The 22,849-nt window shown below is 40.1% G+C and overlaps 1 protein-coding gene across 3 annotated transcripts in view; it reads right to left on the bottom strand.

Annotated features, from left to right (window-relative positions):
• The window catches only part of LOC126378029 (neuroglian-like), a 52,174-nt gene that overhangs the window by 26,496 nt on the left and 2,829 nt on the right, over nt 1-22,849 (bottom strand). For all 3 annotated transcript variants that reach the window (XM_050026100.1, XM_050026117.1, XM_050026108.1), the window contains exons 3-5: nt 22,524-22,650; nt 9,036-9,653; nt 7,647-7,837 (exon numbers count right to left, since the gene is read on the bottom strand). In XM_050026100.1, coding sequence (XP_049882057.1) covers nt 7,647-7,837; nt 9,036-9,653; nt 22,524-22,650 — 936 coding nt within the window. The remainder of the gene's footprint in view (nt 1-7,646; nt 7,838-9,035; nt 9,654-22,523; nt 22,651-22,849) is intronic.

Raw genomic sequence — 22,849 nt, 5'->3', positions numbered from 1 at the left:
AGTTTATTTTTCTATTGCAGTTTGTCACTGAAAGACCTTCTTAATGCATTTCTGTTGCCAACAGTCGTTGACCGCTTGACCTGAATCCGGAATAAGGATACGCATTGCATAAGTTTTGATTTAATGCTGGTGTAAAACCGGACGAGGAAATTCTTGGCAATAAAAAGTCTTCATTTTCAATGAAGGATTGTGGTGGACTTAGTAAAAAGGCTGTCTCTCTCTCAATGGCGAATAAATATTACGGTGTCAGGTTATCATCTATTACTATACTATACTATTACTATACATAAGTATAGCCGGCTTATCAATCATTACATAGTTTAAAACAAAGTCGCTTTTTCTGTCCCTATATCCCTATGTACGCTTAAATCTTGAAAACTACGCAACGGATTTTGATGCGGTTTTTTTTAATAGATAAGAGTTATTCAAGCGGAAGGTTTATATGTATAATAACATCCATTAAATAGTGGAGAAATACTGTTATTATTGAGGTTTTTAACGTGATGTCGTAAATAATTTCATTTTTTCCTCAGCATTGTACCCGATAAAATAAACAAGCTGTGAACGTGTTTTAAGTATTTGGTAGCTAGCAAAATTGCATTCAATTATCAACTAATCCGTTTGAACTTTGCTTGGCAGTCAAATACTTATACACACGTTCATCGCCTGTTTATTTTATAGATAGGTAAAGCGGTATATATACAGACCATCAAGTTAAAAATATTTTATAACGCGTTGGGTTTTTGACTTTGATGAGAGGGTAAAAAGCGAAAGAAAGAAAGAAATTCCGTTTTCTCTGCCTAATCCAACGGGAAATAGGTGTGATGTTATGTAACAGCCTCCGTGGTCTTGTGGTTAGAGCGTGGTAGAGTATGCTCGAAACCCACACCGGTCGTTTGAGGGGAGGCTTGTGCCCAGCAGTGGGACGTATATAGGCTGTGTATGTTATTTATAGGCGTCGTTACATGCATGAGCCATGTCAGGGGCCTTTGGCGGCTCAATAATAACCCTAATACCAGGGTTGTTGAGGTTGGTAATTCACCTCACAACCCACACGATAGAAGCAGAGATTTATAGGCGTAAATTTACCTCGTAGTGTTACGAGCAATAATTTACTGTATTTTTTTTTGTGAATTCAATTATCCCCCCCCGCCCCCTCTAAATACACAAAGGGTAAACAAACAGTAGGTATACGATACTAAAACATATACGTAGAAACAAAGAACTTCTTATTACATAATGACAGTTCCAATATAAACTTAAACTGAAAGGTTAATTTTTAAATCGCGTGACACACTAGCTGTAAACGTCTGTAGAAGTCATAAAACAATATACACATATACGACACACATACACAGTCCGTTGAAAGTTTTATAGCCTCATGGCAGACACTACGGTTTTTACTTTATTATACAGTCACATTACAATTCTGAGAACACCATATTTCCATAAGGAAATAGAAAAATCCATTCTGTTTTGGATCGAGTCCATGTGTTTTAAATTCAGAATATTATTTATTTGTGGTAAAATTTTGTGTGTTGTGGTGGAAATCTGTTATTCGAGCCCTACATTCCATACATACATACAAAATCTCACACCTATTTCCCACCGGGGTAAGCAGAGACTATAGAATTCCATTTGCTTCGATCCTGACACACTTCTCATCACATCGCATCAGGGGATAAAAGGATTAGAAGAGAGAGAGAGAGGAAGAGAGAGAGAGAGGAAGAGAGAGAGAGAGAGAGAGAGAGAGAGAGAGAGAGAGAGAGAGAGAGAGAGGTAAAACTATTTATAACATAAACAGCCTATATATACGTCCCACATTTTTTTTTTCTCGTACCCCTTGCCGCACAGGAAAAGCAGGGACCTTGTTAGGACTACATACATATCATCTTTCCGTAGTTGTCTTAAATGTCTATTTGCCCAATAGGGCCCTACACTCAGCACGCATCCATTCCGTCCTCTATTACCATACGTGTTGGCCACTGTTGGTCACAGGCCTCTCCTCTATCTACTACGCTGCTCCACTGCAGGTTAGTGGAGGTGTTATTTACGGCTAATAGCCGGGGCCAACGGCTTGAAATGCTTTCTATAATGGTGCTAATTCCTGTACACACCACCTAATTTTATTTTAAGTTATATCTCTCATTTTCTTATCCGCTGAAAAAGAGAGGGCCCAGTAATCGACTGGCATAAAATTTATGGAACACACGTCAATTTTAGGCAGATATCTAAACTAAATCTAACCCTTTAAAATTGTACATCGGCCAATAACCCGACAGAGTTAAGTTGACAGTATATGTAAACGTAATATGAGTAATATGTGTAATATGTAAACGAGTTGCGTACCAGCGAGATACCTACACGGGTTATTCATTAATTCACTCATTCATTTTAAAATTAACAGCTGTCAATCATCCGTCCCTTTCCTTTTCGGCGGATAAGAAAATGACGGGTATAACTTAAATTAAATTAAAATGTGTTTGCCGGAATCGGGGCCAATTACTGACTTTGTTTGTTTGATATTATGCGAGCTGCCATACCGACTATTCTGATGATGTATCTGTCGTCTACTACACTACTCTGAGACTACTCTCTATGAGGAGCTCGGTAGCGCAGCGTTTAACGCGCTCGGCCTGCGATTGTTGAAGTAAAGCAACTTTCGCAATGGCCGGTCATAGGATGGGTGACCACAAAAAAAAAAAGTTTTCATCTCGAGCTCCTCCTTGCTTCGGAAGGCACGTTAAGCCGTTGGTCCCGGCTGCATTAGCAGTCGTTAATAACCATCAATCCGCACTGGGCCCGCGTGATGATTTAAGGCCCGATTTCCCCCTATGACATCCATAGGAAAGGCCCGTGCCCCAGCAGTGGGGACGTTAATGGGCTGATAATGACTACACTACTCGAGTGCAAAATGTTGCACACTAATGGCCAAATTCCTCAGAAGGGTGCATCGTAGCCGGGGTACTCCACATACTGAACAGTCAAATCTCAAAATAATGAGAACTAAAGACCCTCGACTTTAAGTAAGTGTTCGTTTACGATCCAGTTATATTTAACAAGCAAGAACAAAGACACACATCAATTAATACAAGGCCATTCATAAGAACCATGATGAAAAGAACACATAAATTGGCCTGAGAACTGGGACGAATACTAATTTTAATCCAAAAACATACCATGGAATATGAGAGTCAATAACATCTTTATGTACCAATCAATCAATGCTTTTTTTGTAATGTCTAAATGTCTGGTATGTCAGAAATTCTGTAACTTAATTTTCTGTAATGTAATTTTTGGTCAAATAACAGCCTCCGTGGTCTAGTGGTTAGAGCGTTAGCCTCACGATCTGGAGGTCCGGGTTCGATTCCCGATGGGGACATTGTCGAAATCACTTTGTGAGACTGTCCTTTGTTTGGTAAGGACTTTTCAGGCTTGAATCACCTGATTGTCCGAAAAAGTAAGATGAATCCGTGCTTCGGAGGGCACGTTAAGCCGTTGGTCCCGGCTATTAGCCGTAAAAACACCTCCACCAACCCGCAGTGGAGCAGCGTGGTGGAGTATGCTCCATACTCCCTCCGGTTGTTGAGGGGAGGCCTGTGCCCAGCAGTGGGACGTATATAGGCAGTTTATGTTTATGTTAAACATTTTATTAATCAATAAGCAAAATCAGAACCTAAGCAAGAGACGAGTCCACTTCAACAACGAAGACTTCGACTTAGACTTTTTTTTTGTCTTCGTTGTTCTTCTTTTGTAGACGACGACTTTTGTAAATTGTATTCTGGCAAATAAAAATGATTGATTGATTGAGCTAAATAGTCTTGACAATGAGGTAGTTTCCAGGATTCGTTCACCAAATCAATATAGATGGCGTTGTATAGCTTTAACGTGATAAATACGTATTTTCTCATTACTCGGATACATATTTAATCCAAAATACAATACGTATTTACTCATTACTCAAGTACATATTTAATCCTGTACACAATTTAATAACAGAAGCATATATAAAAACAATTGGCGCTGATATTTGAATCACATTATGTATAGAATTATGTTGCTTGCTACCTATATTGCTTCTCTTTATTATGATCAGAATAATAATGGGTGGAAGATGAATGGTGCCTGGGTGTAAAGGGTCATCATTTATACCTAAAAACAGAGATAAAAGATGCATATGTCTGTTACCCATGAAATTAGAAGGTTAAACGAAGGAAAATCTGTAACCGGGACCAACGGCTTAACGTGCCTTCCGAAGCACGGATCATCTTACTTTTGTACACTCAGGCTGTAATGTCCTAAGCAAATTAGAGATCACAAAGTGATTTTTGTGATTTGTCCCCACCGGGTTTCGAACCCGGGACCTCCAGATCGTGAGCACAACGCTCAACCACTGGACGGAGGCCACCATGCCACTAATAGGCTATAACACCCATAAGTAAATGGCGTTACGACGTGCGTGACGGATTACATCATTCCATCACGGGACGCGCGGTCATTCCTGTACTGTGAGTGCGGCAGATTATAATTAACAAGATACAACATGTGAGAGCTGGGATCAAGGGGTCAATTGGAGTGTGGGGGGGAAATCTATAGATAAGTTAGCTTTGTCATCTTCTGTAGAGGATGGGTGTAGCAACAAGTCTTTAGAAACGCGTCACTGGTTAGTCGTTACATGAGCTATGTCAGGGACCTTTGGGGCTCAACCCAATGGCAGCTGACACCAGGATTGATGAGGTAGGTAATTTATCTAGCAACTCACACGAGAGAAGAAGACAAGCCTATAATTTCGCGTTAGATCTTCATCGACTTCTACGATACGATACATCATCCCCCTAGCATTATCCCGTTTTTCACAGGGTCCGCTTACCTAACCTGAAGATTTGACAGGTCCGGTTTTTTACGGAAGCGATTGCCTGTCTGACCTTCCAACCCGCGAAGGGAAAACCAACCCAATACAAGTTATGTCACACACTCATTTCTCGGGAATGTTTGTTTTCCTTCACCGCTGAGCACGTGATAATCATTTATGATCCAAACAAATTCAGAAACAAATTCGACAGTCATTGGTTTAGGCTGGATTAGAACCTGGGACCTCAAAGTGAGAGGCAAGCTTTCTACCAACTGGGTTACCACGGCTCTATGCTACTATACGATATTTGGAAATAGGTAGAATAGACGACGACACCAGCCAGAGATAATCCCACGGTATTTATTATGATCGTTAATGATGGAATGCAAGCAATAGAATATTCCCAAAAATAACGTTTTAATTACCTCAATGATAGCTCACAACTCCCAATTGGGGTAGTCAGAGGTATATCCATCGCAAGATGAACTAAGTACCCACACCTCAGCGAGCTTTCTGTTAGACCAACGTAATAGGTGAGCCATATCGTCGTCTATTATGGTCGAGCCAACTGTGTAGTGAAAACCGCCTCAATCAATCTAAAAATTAAAGTATTTAGTCTATGCCCTTTGATCGCTCGTTGGTAGTCAGACCTATAATTTAATATGATCAATTGATGTAAGGAAGTGCGCGCCAAAATCGCTCGCCCTTTTAGGTGAAGGTCCCATATTAGGGACAATGTATGCGGCCGATACTTTTGGAGCATACGAAAAATATGTCACAGTTGTACAAGTTGAATGACAATTGCGTTTCTGAAGTGTGTTACTGTTAGATATTTATTTTGATTCGGAGGAGTATTTTGTAATAATAATAAAGGCGTAGGGATGTGACGTCCCCATCGCCCCCTGGTGAATTCATCAGCGAACGTGGTGAATTCAACAGTGCAGTCCGCAGGCCAGCTTGTGGCGAGCTGTTGCTGAGTGACGAGACCACGGAGCTGAGATCCCCCGAGAGTCGGTCAGGCCCTCCGTCTGGCTTGCCTTCCCCGGCCCGAGTGGATCCCAGCGGTGCCCGCAGGACTGTCACCTCTGGCTTGCCTTGGCCGGCCAGTTACATGTTAATTTACTTGCAGGGTGTAAGTGAAAGATGCATAAGTCGCGACTTGGTGAGGCGGGTAAACCGCCTCGCAGAAAGCGGCGTACACCTCTCGACACCCTGAGCTGCTCACAACCATGTTGCTGCCTTGCCGTCCAGCCGCGTCGGCTAGATAGGTGGCCCATCTAGTGAGTGGCGAATCACCGCCTGCTCATTGTATTTTTGTTATTAACATTGGTCGAGCAGGCGCCATAGTCCCCCATAGCCCCATTATCCCTGTCCACTAACCCCCAACCCAATAGCCCAGTTCCCTTTGTCCCTATAATCCTATACGAACCGGGGATTGTCTTTGGGTGCACTCCCATAGTGTATACAGGGATAATCGCCGGTTGGTGTCACATCACATTTAGATAAAATTGTCTTAAGGGGCCTCTACATGTTGGCTTCAGCCCCACACACGCTTTCCAAAAGACCGGGACTTCATAAGCCCCAGATATGGAAACAACATACAAATAATAATAAACCCACACCTGTAATCTCTAATGGGATGGGCAGAGACACAAGTAATCAAAGACAATTTGCAGCCACTGTTGATAAGATGACCTATGATGGATATGATGAATCTTATGGTGACAAGCGATCAGTTAATAATAGCCAATAACATTAGTCCATCATGTAAGAAAGGACATAATTCCTCTATAGTATTTTACGACATATTCAGGAAGACAAGCAGCTGAACGTGTTCTACACATAGAAACAAATCAATTTTTAAGTACAGGGTGTTAGTGACATCGTAACGACAACTTTGAGAGATGATTCAGACCATGATTCTGAGTTGATATCAAATGGAATTTTCTGTCGCAAAATTCATGACCTTATTGCGTTTTTTTTTACTACACTAACACCCTGCATATAAAGTAACACCAAAGAGATTTTAAACGTCTTACCAGCTGGTCAAAGGGCCCAAGTACAAGCGATGACTTGAGACTGTTTTCGATACAACCAACCGTGACTCGCCTTACGAACCATAATTAAATGCAAACGATTTTTTATAGACAAAATATGTAACACTGCTCCGGCCTTGCGAAGTAGAATACAAGATAGAACGTAAAAAAATGTATAATCGCTTATGGAACACACTCAATAGCGTTACGATCAAACGTTAAAAAAAATAGTTTAAAAACTAAAACCAGTCTATGGAATACATACATACATACATAAACTCACGCCTATTTCCCACCGGGTATTTAGCAGAGACTATAGAATTCCATTTGCTTCGATCCTGACACACTTCTCTTGCTTGCTACACATTCATCAATCGCTTCATACACGCACGCCGGTTCAGAGTAGATCGTACTAAACCTTTTCTAAGGACATCTCCAATTTGGTCAATGTCCTTCTAGGTCTTCCTCTGCCAGCCCAACCATCAACTTCTATGGAATAATCGAGCTATAAAAAGTACGATACAAGAAAATATCTCTCCGAAATTCTTACATTTTGCATTTTCAAAAGTAACTTGTTTGTTACCTTTTCACTTTGCAAAGCGCTAAAGTTATGAAATTCAGTATGGCGATAGTTTGAGATTGAGAAAAGCACATACAATACTTTTTTCACCGAAATCATCTCTTAAGGGGATGGAAAAGTGACAACGCGGATAGAGTCGCGAGTAGATAGCTAGTAAACAAATCAATGTAAGACTTACCCTCAACATTGAGTTGTATGGAGTAGGACTGGGCACTGCCGACTCCGTTGCTGACCTCGCAAGTGTACGTGCCCTGGTCTTCATAGCTGGTCCGTCTGATGACCAAAGTCTTGCCGTAGTTGTCTTGGGTGATCTCCTGAGAAGACATGATGGCCTGCCCGTTCTTTGACCACACCACTTGGGGAAGCGGCCTGGGGGTGAAATAAGTGATTAATGGGGGGGAGGGATTTGGAAGTTTTGACTGCGAGTTTAGGGAGAAATAAGGTGTCTACTAAGGTAATATATGTCCATGGCTCATGGTTAACATCTCATCTGTCGTATAAATTTTGCATTGTGTAAAAAAAGGTTATTAGGTTAGAAAATTTATCTTACTTAGGAATTTTTTAACCTATATTTTATTCTTAAAAATGTTAACAATAACCACATGATAAGTCTAGTATGTCATAAATATGCGCAACTCAATAAAACGAGACGGACAAACTAATAAAATTGACAGTGTAATCTATTAAAAAGTGGCATAGGGACAGTAACTATAATAAACCCTGTAAAAATAGATTACTCGTATATTCTCGTCATTGTGATATATTGGTTTACTGAGTAAAGGGTATAGGTCGGTGTTCCCTACGTCCGTATCAACCATGACCCATAGACACAGATTACTCCAATAGACACCGTTGCAAAATGCAAGACTTCGCCCTTTAGGCAAGTGCGTTATTAGTGCATCTTAAAAGTGCCAATCATAGGGCTTAGCTATCGAAATTGCACGTGATCCTACTCATTTTCATTTTATTCGTTAACGTTAGCGAAGCAGAAAATTATTTTGGTTCCGCATTCTCATGACTTTTCTTTCAGGCCTTGCAACTTTCCATCTATGTCAACTCGAATTATAATAAGATCTTCTTTATGTACTCGTGTCTATAGATGGTGATCTGTGGCAGTTCTTGTGTAAACCTGTCAGGGAGGAAACTGCGACCTGACGCCATGACAGCTATTTCCAGAACGCGTAGGAAAAGGGAAATTATGTTCTATTTCTCCCGCCTTTTTAGGTACGATTATTATTGTTTGAAAAAAACACTGAATAAGGACTTTAGTAGTATAAGTTGTATGTGTGAATGAAGCTAAAGCTTGACATGTAAATCAGCTCTATCGAATAACTACAGAAGTTTTCGCTAATCTTAATAGAAGCTTCGGAAGCAATTGAGGATGTATTTGATGGCAGTGTCATGCCCGCAATGCTTCAACCTAAGAAGCTCTCGTTACGAAAAGGATTGATAAGGTAACTCAAGCAAAGATGGACCTTACTGCCGGTCGATTTGACTTGCTGAGCCATCGCTCCTGATGTCCTGAGTTACTATTCCTAAATAACAGAAATTAAGCAATAAAACTTACGTTCCACCATAGATGCAGTACAATTCAGTCTTCTTTCCTTTCAGGGCTGTCTCCACCTTCCTAGTAACATACTGTCGTACTGGCTCATGCTTGTTCAACGTTGGCAATATCCCCGTCTGTTCCACTACCAAGTACACTTTGTTACCAAGTTTATACTCGTTCCTGAACAGGGATTTAGCTGCACACGTGTACGCGTAGTCCACAGACGCGTCATAACGAGTCACGTTCGAGAACAGAAGGTTGCCTTCTGGATCTAAGGTCATCCGTGAGTTGTTTATCGTCTTTAGTTGACCCTGGTCGCCTTGGAGCATCCAGTAGACTTTAGGTTTCGGATGACCATCTGGAGGTATACACGTAAGCTTGAAGGGTAATCCTTCTTGGGCTGTGATTGTTCTTTGGGCGCTATCGGTTTCGTTGAATGAATTGAGCTCAGCTTTCCGTACAAACACGGAGTTGGAGGTAGCAGTTCCCCACTCGTTGGAGGCGAAACACTGGTACTGCCCTAAGTCCTCGTCTCGAGGCCTGCTGACCACCAGGGTGCCTCGCCCGGGTTGCTGCGAGATACGGTTGTCGTAGCTCGTGTACTCGAATGGCTTGCCGTTCTTGATCCATCTGTACCTGTTTGGGGAGAAGAATATTTGATTATTTTTGTATGACAGCAACCTAACGGGAGTCATGAAAGTAATCATTATAGATAGATAAAATCTTTATTTAGGTTTAAGTCGTTGAGGATACGTCAAATGTGATCCTGTGTAATAAATTGGGCCTGCTATAGTCTTCTTTCGTGTGGGTTATGAGGTGGATTACCAACCCCATTAACGCTGGTGTCAGGGTTATTATTGAGCCGCCATAGGCCCCTGACATGACTCATGTAACGACTACGTACTTACATCAACAACCAGGACCAACGGCTAACGGCCAACGGCCTACTATAGTAAGCTTTTACCTTATCAGATTACCACGAATACCACGCAAAGACCCCTTAACAATCTAGTACATGTAAAAGGATGTATTACATTCTACGTTCATTTCATTTTTATTTTTCATTTTGTTCCTATTTCTCTTTCAAATCTTCAGGTTAGGTAAGCGGACCCTGTGAAAAACGGGAAAATGCTAGGGAGATGATGAAGTTACCATTTCTCTTTTGTTTTCCATTTCCTCTTTGTGCAATAAAAGTATTTGTTATGTTATGTTACATTATGTGTAGTTACTTCAATAATAAAGCTTGATTCAATTTTCTTAATTACCAATCGCGCGTCTGATGGGAGCTCGGGTTGATATTTCGTTTTAGCAAATGTCTATTTAATTTTCTAAATATAACTCCACATACGTCTTATCCAATATGGCCCGAAATAAATACTTTTTTTTTCAGTAATTTTTTTCATTTACCTACGTGTTCATACTTAATTAAGTTGTCGGCGCTGCAGTAGCTCCGGCGTGGGGTTATTGTTTGTTGTAGATGTTTAGCAGATAGGATTGCTTCAATGAAACCTTCGTCTTGAGGGGGATTGTTTATTACTGGATTGTTTCCTTACATTTTTGTGCGTGTACGCGATTGTTACATTGTTATAGTTAGTTGGTCGTTACGTGCGTGACGCGGAGATAGGTAGAGAGAGCGAATTGAAAGAAGACCGGGACCGGAACGTCATCGGGGTTGCCGTTTTTCAATATTATGGTGCGTTCACGTTGGCGTGAACATAAGTAATTCTATATTCTTACTAAATGGACACGTTTACGACATAGCAAGCAAAAAACCGTTATTCGAGCTTACAAATCCAGTTCCGAAGCGTCAGTTACTATAATTAAACTATCCAGAACACGAACTGAATCATCAGTACTTATAAATCTTATATGATCTATTATTTTGACGAACATGACGTCACAATGACAATGGCGTTATTCTGTTCTACGTACGACTCGCGGACACCCTGACATGGAAATTATATTTTTTTTAAATGTTCCATGTAGTTTATCATCCAGCAAATGATACGGAAGTTGACTTAGAAAACGTGACAAAATGTCTCACTTATTATTACATTATACTTTATTGAAATTCATAAATAAGTTAAATAGAAAAAAGAAAACGGTTTTTGTCACCTTTAGATCTTCTTTACCTCTAAAGGATCCTCTAAAGGAAGGAGGAAGGAGGAGGAGGAGGAGGAAGGAGGAGGAGGAGGAAGGAGGAGGAGGAGGAAGGAGGAGGAGGAGGATCTTCTTCTTCTTCTTTTTCGGTCTTTATTTAGTAATCACAATTTCATAATTTATCTTTACTGGCATAAGTACTCATTAGCAATATCATTGTACACGCGTTAGAACCCTAACGCATTCATATATTTGATATTTATATGGGACTTACAGTACAATTTGTCAAAAATATTAATGTGACATCGTCGTAAAATGTATAGGTATTAATTCTCGCGTCCATATGTAAGTGGCTATTCATAGCTGTCCAGTGGCGGATGATTTTATTGTGTGACCTAACACGTTCGCCTTATCTACACGCAAGGCGGAGTTGACTCACTCATGAATGAATAAAATCAATTTATGAATAAATTATTGCGAATAAACATTAATAAAACGTTTTGAGTTCGGTCACGCTAATATTAATATTATTACTAAGTAAATGAAGACCAGTTTTCCTTGCGGGAATATTCATAATAGTTTTTAATACAATCATAGGATATTTTTGATGTTTGAGTATTTAGTCATAATTTGATAAAAATGCGAACATGTCTGAGCTGAAAACATTCCCATAACCTAACCATTCATATAACTTTGATTGTATGGGGCATCTCATTTAAAACATTACATTTATAGTGTGTGACGTAAGTAAAAAAAAATTAAAGCTGCCACAGAAACGCTGTTTGAATCATCTGATAAAGATGTAAAGGCCTGAGATGATGATGACTTAAGTAAAAATACGAGCGGTAGTGCACTAGATTTCTAATATTTAGGTACGTATATTTGTGTTGTTTGTTTACGAAGGTTGGTGGTAGATCTGTCTGAGGTCTTCCTCCTAGGTTAGGTCTTCCTAGAAGGACGTACATTGACCGTAATTTGAGATGTCCTTAGAAAAGGTTCAGTACGATCTACACTGAACTGGCGTGCGTAAATGATCGAAGCAAATGGAATTCCGCGTGGGAAATAGGCGTGAGTTTATGTATGTGTATATGTATGTATATTTGTAGTGCATACATTAACTCAATAAAAGGTGAGAAAATGACCTTCATGAAGATCTAACGGTCTGTTTGGCCCTTTGCTTTTTCCTCTAATAGCGCTAACAACTAAAAGTGTGACCACGTGTGTCTCTTATCATATACAGCAGTAGATTGTAGTGTCATGTCGGCTGGAGCCGATATCCAGGTGGAAATTTCTGGAAAGGAGTGCAAGAGTGGTGCCTTGATTTCTTGTCCCGTGTATGCAAGATTATTTAACTACTGTCCAGGTAACTAAATATTGGAGGTGACAAGTCGCCCGCTTAATATGTGACCTACGGGTGAGTTTTCACTTTATGTCCTAAAATGTCGCGCGCGTAATCTCTAATATCACTATTTTATAGTTGCGTAATCGTAAAAAGTGAGAAATTACCGAATTACTGCTTTATTCTTCGTTCGGAGTAAACTGGCTCGGTCTCGTGAAACCGTGAGTACGGATTCGGGCGAGTCATCATCACTAATTTAAGAGCCACGCTCTTGTCGGTGTAGCATTCTCCATGCTACATGCTACTTTCGTCTTCCGCCCCGCAGTACTCTTGCCTGACGCGAGTGAGATAGCGCCCAGAGTAGTCTATTTCAAAGCCGTACTAGGACTCCTGTCCTGCCCTGTGTTCGGGCGAATAGATTACAAAAAAAAAATGTGAAAACTCACCCTATGATATCACCCTGTGACATGTACCGTCGCAACGAAACAAGGCGTGTCCTAGTCTTAGATATCTGAGTAAAACCGTACCTTATTTCAATCACGTAGATAAATATAATACTACAGACACACATGATTGATCTAGGTCTACTCCGTGTATAAGTTCATCTTGGCTTGACCTACGAAAATACGGCTAGATTGCGGTGTAGTGTAATCCTATCCTGTATGCATCGACTTTTACTTTAAATTAAAACAGGAGAAAGGAGAAAGTTCAGATAGGCGACGTTGTAGCATAGATTAAAGAATACTACGTATACAACGGTAACTCTCCTCCCCGCACCAATTCATAACGGGCGCCGACCGCACCCCCTCTGGGTCTTACTTTAGCCTTGGAGTAAGGGCACACACCGGACACTTCATACAAACAACCTCGCACAGACACTACACAATGACGTTACCGTACACGCGCATCTGTATGTGTGATGTCTGACGCCATACGATTCAAGTCTAAACTATGTCCGAGGAAGGGTGAGGTAAACGTAACTCAGCCGCTGGTGGGGAGCGGAGAGTTGCCGTTCTATACGTAGTATTATTCCTTATTCTATGGTTAGGGGGAAAGCGAGCGGACTGTGTCTCGTTAGGCTGAACACGGTAAGAAGGTGAATTTTGTACGGAATGTCCGGGCTGTGGTTATAGTCACACTATAGACTCACAACCAAAGCAGACGGTGCTTAGACGCGATAATCTCACTTGACAACCCACGTATATCACTAAGCGAAGTCCTCTACTTATCAAGATCAGAGGCATGCACCCTCCTTGATGCGCTAATCCCTCTTTTACAACCTATGCGGATATATCCACCATTCCCCATACATTAGGCTAGTTTCCAACTAGTCAAATCAGTTACTTTTTACTAAACGTCAAAACACGAAATTTTGGATTTTGTATAAAAAAGCACACAGTGACGTCATAGAAAAACGTGATAAAATATCGGACTTATCATTACGACCCATTTGCCCGGTTTTACCCTGCATTTTATTTTCTAAAGAGTCTGTTTTACCCCGCCTTGACAACTCTTGGACTCTAATTCTTCTATCGTGTGGGTTGTGAGGTGGAGTACCAACCTCATCAAACCTCTTGTCAGGGTTACTATTGAGCCGCCAAAGGCCCCTGACATGGCTCATGTAACGACTGCTTACATCAGTAAGTAGTAACTCTTGGACTGACCCGCAGGGTACGCCCATGTATTCCACTAGACACGGCTTCCCTTCATTAAATACACGAGAGCATTGACCAGCTCTAACTCCACAGGGAGTAATCTGGTTACAGATTTTATTCATAAAGTCGCAATGTTGCGTCTGACGTGTGACGTCACAGGCGGCCGCGTAGCGGAACATTTATCGCCTATTGAATACAAGGCTATAAGGGCGTAGAGCGTTGCCTCTATTCCGATTGGTCGGGAAAGTAAAGTATAGGATAAAAGTATAAAGTACTTACATAACATAAGCAGCCTATATATGTTTCACTGTTGGGCACAGGCCTCCCCTCAATCAACCGGAGGGGGTATGGAGCGTACTCCACCACGCTGCTCCAATGCGGGTTGGTGGAGGTGTTTTTACGGCTAATAGCCGGGACCAACGGCTTAACGTGCCCTCCGAAGCACGGAATCATCTTACTTTTTCGGACAATCAGGTGATTCAAGCCTGAAAATTCCTTACCAAACAAAGGACAGTCTCACAAAGTAATTTCGACAATAAAGTACTTAGGTTTTTCAAATCGAAACGGGTGACCCCCGCGGCCTGATAGATACAGTTTGGCTCACCCGAACCTAGATGTGATGACTCAAGCTAGGTTACGCCTGTGCCTTGGAGAACCAATTAAGTACATTTATAGGCTTTCTAATAATAAAAACGCATTTCAAAGTCATAATATAACGACGTCGTTATTTGACTATCCACGAACGAAACGAACGTAGTCCTTTCAAAATGTAAGAAAATAAAAATAACATTTCGATCTGTCTGTAGATAATACAGTCGCCGATGTTTTTTTTTTTTTCAAGTTCTATGTAAAAGAGCACTTCGCCGATTGAAATGTAGTAGACCTTTCACAACCTTACCGAGACTGGAATCTAGAATCTATGCGGACAGATGCATTCTACCGTAAATATACTTGGTTCACTCAGAATTTTCTAGACTGAGATCTTAGGACCGCGAATCAAAAGATCTTTTAAAACATTATTTTTGTGGCATGAAGTTTTAAGTGTACTTTTAAGATAAACTTGAAGTAGAGGGAGGCGTAAGTACCTCTTCACTTAAGCTACATAAAAGTGTAAGAAAAATATATCTGTTGGAAAAGGGAAAAATTACATTAAAAGTTTTTAAACTCAATTTGAGGTTTGAAGTTTTAAAAGAGCACTCGGGCACTTAACGGATCACGTTTAATAAAAGTTTTTAATAAAGATGACGTCACGCCAATGCCAGCTGATGCATCTGTAGAGGCCATTGAGCCATTAGATCATCGTGCTATGGTCTAACCAGTTCAGAAACCTTCACCTATTCGCACTAAAGCTACTTGATGGATGACAATTTATACGTCGGTGTCTGTATCTTTGTATATCTACACGAGACGTTATGTCTCATAAATTCGTCAACGAACGAATGTTAGCATATTCTACAGTTTAAATAAGGATTCACTGTTTAGTAGATTCTAACCTATTCTAGCAAAACTTGTGTAGCTCATGTAACAGTTTTGTGTATGTAAAATTTTCTGAATACATCACTCTTCTTTGTTTTGTTTTTATGTAATTACTACAAGATTTATAGTGCGGGTGTAAGTGGTAGAATTGGAAGAGTACATACCGCGATCAGCGGGCTTAGCACCGTAAGCGCGCGACTCTTTCTCGCTTTGACATACGTCACCCGTTACTCTCTAACAGTACTGCTCAGAAAGAGACAGATGGTCTCTGTCGCGGCGCGTGCTTACGGTGCTAAGCTCGCAGGGTTAAAATGGCCACATCGAAGCAATTCACCTAAGAAAGCAATGTTGCAATTTGACATTTGCGCATATAAAAGTAAATCTGCAATGTGAACAAATGCCAAATAGCAATATTGCTTTCTTAGATGAATTGCTTTGATGTGGCCATTTTAACCCCCCAAAACCAGGGTGTTTTAAAGGAAGGCCAGGTCAAGAGTAGTCTAAACCGGCGAGAGTGGAAGACGCGAAAGTAGTGTGTCAGGATCGTAGTAAGTGGAGTTCCGTGGATTCTGCTTACCCCAATGGGAAATAAGTGACATCTTATGTATGTATGTACTTATGAAATGAAATTGATTGTAGTTAATGACTATGATATTACATTGTGGGAGAAGGTATTTTTGTCGCTCAGCACATCACTACATAGTATAAAACAAAGTCGCTTTTTCTGTCTCTATATCCCTATGTACGTACGCTTAAATCGTTTAAACTACGCAACGGATTTTAGATGCGGTTTTTTTAATAGATAGAGTGATTCAAGAGGAAGGTTTATATGTATGATAACATCCATTAAATAGTGGAGAAATACTGTTATTTTTGAGGTTTTTAATGTGATGTCGTAAATAATTTTATTTTTCCTCAGTATTGCACCCGAGCGAAGTCAATAATATTCTGATATACAATAATAAACCTTTATACTCGTATAATATTACACAATTACGTCATCGGGCCCTTGTAAATGCATTTGAATATGTCTTTTTGTTTTCGAAACTTTCACTAAACTTGTCTACAAATGTATGTCTCGAAGAGACCTTTCCATGCTTTCGCATTTTAAACGATTTTAAATACGAGATCTTTAATAATGTCGAGAAAAGTGAAATCGACGTATTATGGAAAAATTATGCAGGTCGATTACCCGTCCTTTTCCTTTTCGGCGGATTAGAAAATGACAGGTATAATTTTAAATTAAAATTAGATGGTGTGTACAGGAGTCAGCACCAGTATCAAGCTAACATTATTTCTTAATTAGGAAAGAATACCTTTTTAATGAATGATACTTTATTTACTCCACTTACATAGTTATATCTACTGGCCTATACGATAGTCGGCATATAACTGAGCAACAAAGTTTTTTAATAACACCCCACTAGAAATCCTCATATCTGAAGATGGTTCTCGAAACATCGTATATAATGGCGCAATATGCGCGCAAATACCTGTCTTATTAACCTGTCTTAGTAATAACAACGGCCTCTGTGGTCCAGTAGTTGAGCGTTGGACTCACGATCCGTAGGCCCCGGGTTCGAATCCCGGTGGGGACATATCACAAAAATCACTTTGTGATCCCTAGTTTAGTTAGGACATTACAGGCTGAACACCTGATTGTCCGAAAGTAAAATGATCCGTGCTTCGGAAGGCACGTTAAGCCGTTGGTCCCGGTTACTATTTACTGAAGTGGGTGAGTAATCGTTACGTGAGCCATGTCAGGGGCCTTTGGCGGCTCAATCATAACCCTGATGCCAGGGTTGATGAGGCTGGTATTCCGCCTCACAACCCACACGATAAGAAGAAGAATAGCAATGTAATACTAGTGGCAATGCCTTCATGCAGTCTTTGTAAAACAGCACGTTCGTTCAATGAATGAACACCGTGTAAGCGCCTTTTTAAAAACTCACATTCGGATGTTATTTTTGTTTACAAAATCTCGTAATAGACGCGCCAGTTTCAACGAGGGACTTTCCAGACTACGTTCCTCAAGAATATCTAAGATGGCGCTGTAAAGTTTTTCCTTCTAATTTCATGGATAACAGACATGTGAATCTTTTATCTTTGTTTTTGGGTATTAATGATGACCCTTTTTATTACACCCAGGCACAATTACATCTTCCACCCATTATTATTCTGATAAAAATGAAGAGAAGCGATATAAGGTAGCAACATAATTACAATATCAAGGAACAATTATTTTAATATGTACTTCTGCCATTATATTGTATTTTTGAATAATTATGTACCCGAGTAATGAGAAAATAGGTAAATAACACGTTAAATCTCTACAGTGCCATCTATATACACATTATTTTTGGGTCTATTTGGAGATTTTGTAAACAAAAAAAAAAAAAAATATATGAGAATGTGAGTTTTCAAAAAAGCGACAGTCATTGAATGAACATGCAGTTTTAAGTAAAATATTGTAGTCTCAATTTTTACCTGGATTGAAATTAATTGAAAGAAACGGAGGTTTTGTTTAAGGAATGTTATTTGTCAAGAAGGTGCTTGCGTGATGACGAGACATATCTCAATTCTCATATGATATGAATGATAAGCAGCTGTACGCATTCTATACAAATTAAATAATCACGTTACGTCATATCGAACTTTATCGAAGATATTGAGACCAAAATTTAATTTGTCAAAGAAGCTTACGTAGTATAACTGTCATTCTATCAAAATTTATTTCTGATATCTTGAAATCTTTTAGCCCAAAGGTAAGCTTTTAGGAAAAGGAAACGCAGAGTAATATAATACCGTTCCTTGTAGCAAAATTCCGTTCCATCCAATTTGGTAATGCTACCTTATCCTTGGAAAGAAATATAAATGGATGTTCATTCGCTATGACAAAGGTAATCCACGGGCGACCGGCTGGATCTATATAAAGGAATTCCCGGGAAGAAGACAGTTCGCCCAGGGGATGCGTTATTGGATAATAGCTCCGTTTTCTCGCGTATTTTCCTGGACAACTAACGTTAGTGAAATAAGTGCCTGGGGGTCGATTAAAGGTATCTTATTTAGGTCGACGAAGATTTATTTTCCACGAGTTTTCTTATTTGCCATTTTCAATCCGGAGTTTCCCTATGATTTCAAGTGCGCAATTATGGCTGTTTTGACATACTGAATTACAGCAATTTGCTACGTCAATATAACTAGTTAAAAATTATACAAAACACAATAAAGTACAGCTATATACTCCTTTAACGTAGTTATGAATAATACAAAACTTGATGAGCGGGACAAACGTCAAAAACAGCCATCATAACTTGCCGCTAGATAATTTCAGTTCGTTGTGTGACGCCGTTCATTATATCCCTATTATAGACATTATGTTTATAACCGATAGCTCAACATGGTTTGGCAGCCACACAAAGTGTAAGCGGATTAAAGGTCTCAAGTGTACAGCCTGTAGACGGCATAACCTAGGGGTTGAATGCACCCTGCCGCGCGATATGCAAATAACGCGCCTTCCAGACTATTTAACGTGCTCAAGGAGCGTTAGGCCGGCAGTACTATGGCCTAGAATAAAGAATAATACGTACAGAACTGTAACTCTCCGCCCCGCACTAATTCGTAACTGACGCCGACCTTACCCTCTCTGGGTCTTACTTTAGTCTTAAGTGGCTGTAAGCCGCTAAGGAGCAAGGGTGAGAGCGCGCGTACTGTGTCTCTCTCGCACTTACGCGTTGATAAGGCTAAGATTTTTGTATGGAGTGACCGGGGTGTGACTATGGACGCGTTTTCTTACGAATGTGCTCGTACGTAAACGTACAAATACGGTCCTACGATGTGCAACTCATATCCAGTGTGCGCGGTATCATAGAACTTCATAACATAGAGCGAAGGTTGAGATTATTCTCAGAACGTTTACGTACACTTCCAAAGTGCGACCGTCCTTACAACCAGTATCAACCTTGTTCCTGTTTATCCCTAGAAGTATTAAGTACACGCAAGTCCGCTTTGATATTAGTAGCCATTTGCCGTGTCTGTTGCGTGGGATTATGTCTATGCTTTACAACTATTTAGAGGCACTGTGCACTTTCGCATTAGGCAAAGTGAAAACTAGACTTTTCATTGTGTAATTTGGTAGAGAGACTGCACAAAGGAAGTCTGTAGTATCAAAATGCGCTATATTTACCGCACCTGTATTGAATGGTATTACAATTTTATTACATACCATTTTCATATCGTTTAGGATAACAGTAAAACGAAATGCAGCGAGGCGTGGCGGAACCCACATTCAGCAAACAATTATCATATTCATATTTTCTGCACTTTGCCAAACTTACCTATACAAAATGGACCGTGTACTAGGTTCAAGATAAATTATGTAATTCTGATTACTAAATAAAGACAGGTCTAAAACTAACGATAGACATTTTCTTTTTTCTATTTACGACCTTATTTAAAGGCCGCCATTTGCCATATGTATGTAAGTCTTTTGTAAATATTTCCTTTTATTTTGGTGCAATAAAGTACATTTGTATTTGTATTTTTGTAAAAACTTAATAATAAGTCCGACATTTTATCACGTTTTTCTATGACATCAGTGTCCTTTTTCATACAAATTCCATAGTGATTTCGTGTTTTGACGTTTAGTAAAAAGTTACTGATTTGACTAGTTGGAAACTAGTCTATTGCAGTCGTTTGACTAAACGGGCACGGTCGTAGATATACATGTATGTGTTGGTTCCCTGTGCATTCTTTCGCATGACATACAAGGGGTAGGCAGAAACATATCTGGCGAGAAGTGACTGTAGAAGATAGTGTGTACAGTCACTCCTCGCCAGATATGTTTAAGTCCCATGCAAGCACGAGATGATGATAAGGTCGGTAATAGGCTAGTTTCATTAAACGTCCAAACACGAAATTCCAATGCAATTTGTGTGAAAAAGAACACTGTGACGTCATAGAAAAACGTGATAAAACGTCGGACTTATTATTAAGTTTTTACAAAAATACAAATGTACTTTATTGCACCAAAATAAAAGGAAATATTTACTAAAGATTCTTAACTAAATACATGGCAAAAGGCCGCCTCATCGCTCAAAGCGGTTTCCTGACTAAATAAGGTCATAAATAAGTTAAATAGAAAAAAGAAACTGTTTTCCGTTAGTTTCAAATCTGCCTTTTTTTAGTAATCAGAATTTCATAATTCATCTAGCACACGACCCAATTGACCTCATAACGGACACACGAAAGAAGATACCGTGTATGTGTTAGTTTAGTTTTGTTTACGTTATATTGGCCGACCTCGGCGCGGTAGAAAGCTTTCCATTCCTTGTTTTCCTTTCATTTTCTTTTATACTTTAACAGTTGTTTCATAACGATATTCTACTAAACAGGGCGAATCTTTAAACAAAGAAGTCGTTTCCTGATTGTTAATGGCGAAACGCCTTTCCGGAAATCAGCGTCAGACGCGTTTAAATTCCGTGAATTAAATTGAGGTATTGTTAGTTTACTAATGCTTACTTAGACGTATAGTTATTGATTGAGACCACGCTATTGAGTTAAAATCTAATTGAATTTTCCGTCGCAAAATTCATGTATTTTTGTGTTTGTTTAAATTATTTTCAATTCTATATTTTTGCGATGGAAAACCACAAAGCCACACAGAACCACAGAGCCCAGGCCGAGATTCGAACCGAGATGATGATAACTCGAGAAAATAAATAGCTGAACGCGTTCTATGTTTCTTACAACATATAAAAGCGCATATAAAGTGTACATTCCATAGCAAATCACAACAGTGAGCAGACATGCTAAATTATAACTTCTAACGATATTCACTACGATCCTAACGATATAATGTGCAATTCAATGGTTGGCAACGACATAATGCGATGATAGGACGCATGAGTTGAATAAAGCTTACAACAATGTCGACTAATGAAGTAATGAATTTAAAATAACTACTGATTTAATTCGCAGAAAATGTTATGAATACCCAGAGATTCTAAAGATATGACGTCATCGTTTTAAAAAGACACCGTCATAACTATGCGTTTAGATCGTTAATAAGTAGGCGATTGTTAATTGCCCGCAAGCTTCAATTTGTCCCATCAAGTACCTGGTCATTACCTACAAAAAGTGACATCAGGAAATAAATTCCCAATTTGTGCCGTTGCTACGACAACTCAAGACCGAAAGCCGACGCTCCGATCTCTGTTTCGATTCCACTCAAGAGAAGATACATTTAATTTAAAAACCTTTTTTGAACGCATCTACCATCGACTATCTATCTGTTTAGTACATCTTCCGAAGGTTGTACCTCTGAGCACTCCATTAGGATATAGTCGTGAGCTTATGTTAAGTAAATATACCTATGCTCCCGGTTTTTAGCCATAAAAAATACCGTCATCAACTCGTAATGGAGTATGGACCATGCACACCCCCTCCGGTTGAATGAAGCTCCCCTTACTTCAACCGCAGGTATTCAGATATAGAGCCCAATAGTGCCCAGCAGTGGGACGTATCATCACCATCAGCCTATTAACGTCCCCGCTGCTAGGGCACGGGCCTTCCCTATGGGTGGATAGGGAGATCGGGCCTTAAACCACCACGCGAGCCCAGTGCGGATTGATGGTTATTAACGACTGCTAATGCAGCCGGGACCAACGGCTTAACGCGCCTTCCGAAGCACGGAGGAGCTCGAGATGAAAACTTTTTTTTTGGTCACCCATCCTATGACCGGCCTTTGCGAAAGTTGATCAACTTCAACAATCGCATACCGAGCGCGTATACCGCTGCGCCACCGAGCTCCCTTCTTTAAGTCTTTAGTAATAGATAAAAAACAAAATCCCTCAGTCGGGTATATACCCGACTTACAACAACCTATGTATATAGGTTGTTTATGTATGTATGTCATGTTATCAGCTATCTACTTACTTAGGAGCCGGCTCTCCCTCCGCCTCGCACTCGATGATGAAGGGCTTGTCCACCTCGCCCGGCTGCGCCACTTGGAACAGCAGCTCCTCCACTGGCGGCTGCTTCACGATTCTTGGGGGCGACGTTACTGTTGGGCATCGGCAGTTATCAGTACAGCAGCATCGGCAGTTAACAGTACATAAACAGAACGCCTAGTTGAGTACAATTATTGAAAGAAAGACAATATAATATTTTACACTGTCAAAGTACAGAAGCCAGTGTTGTGGCGTTCATTAGCATAGAGATTAAGCCGATCGATTCTGTTATACAGTTCGTTTTTTTATATG

The sequence above is a fragment of the Pectinophora gossypiella genome, chromosome 2 (genome assembly GCF_024362695.1).
Source record: "Pectinophora gossypiella chromosome 2, ilPecGoss1.1, whole genome shotgun sequence".
Lineage (NCBI taxonomy): Eukaryota > Metazoa > Arthropoda > Insecta > Lepidoptera > Gelechiidae > Pectinophora > Pectinophora gossypiella.
The sequence above is the reverse complement of the archived record's forward strand: the minus strand, read 5'-3'. Positions and strand labels throughout refer to the sequence as shown.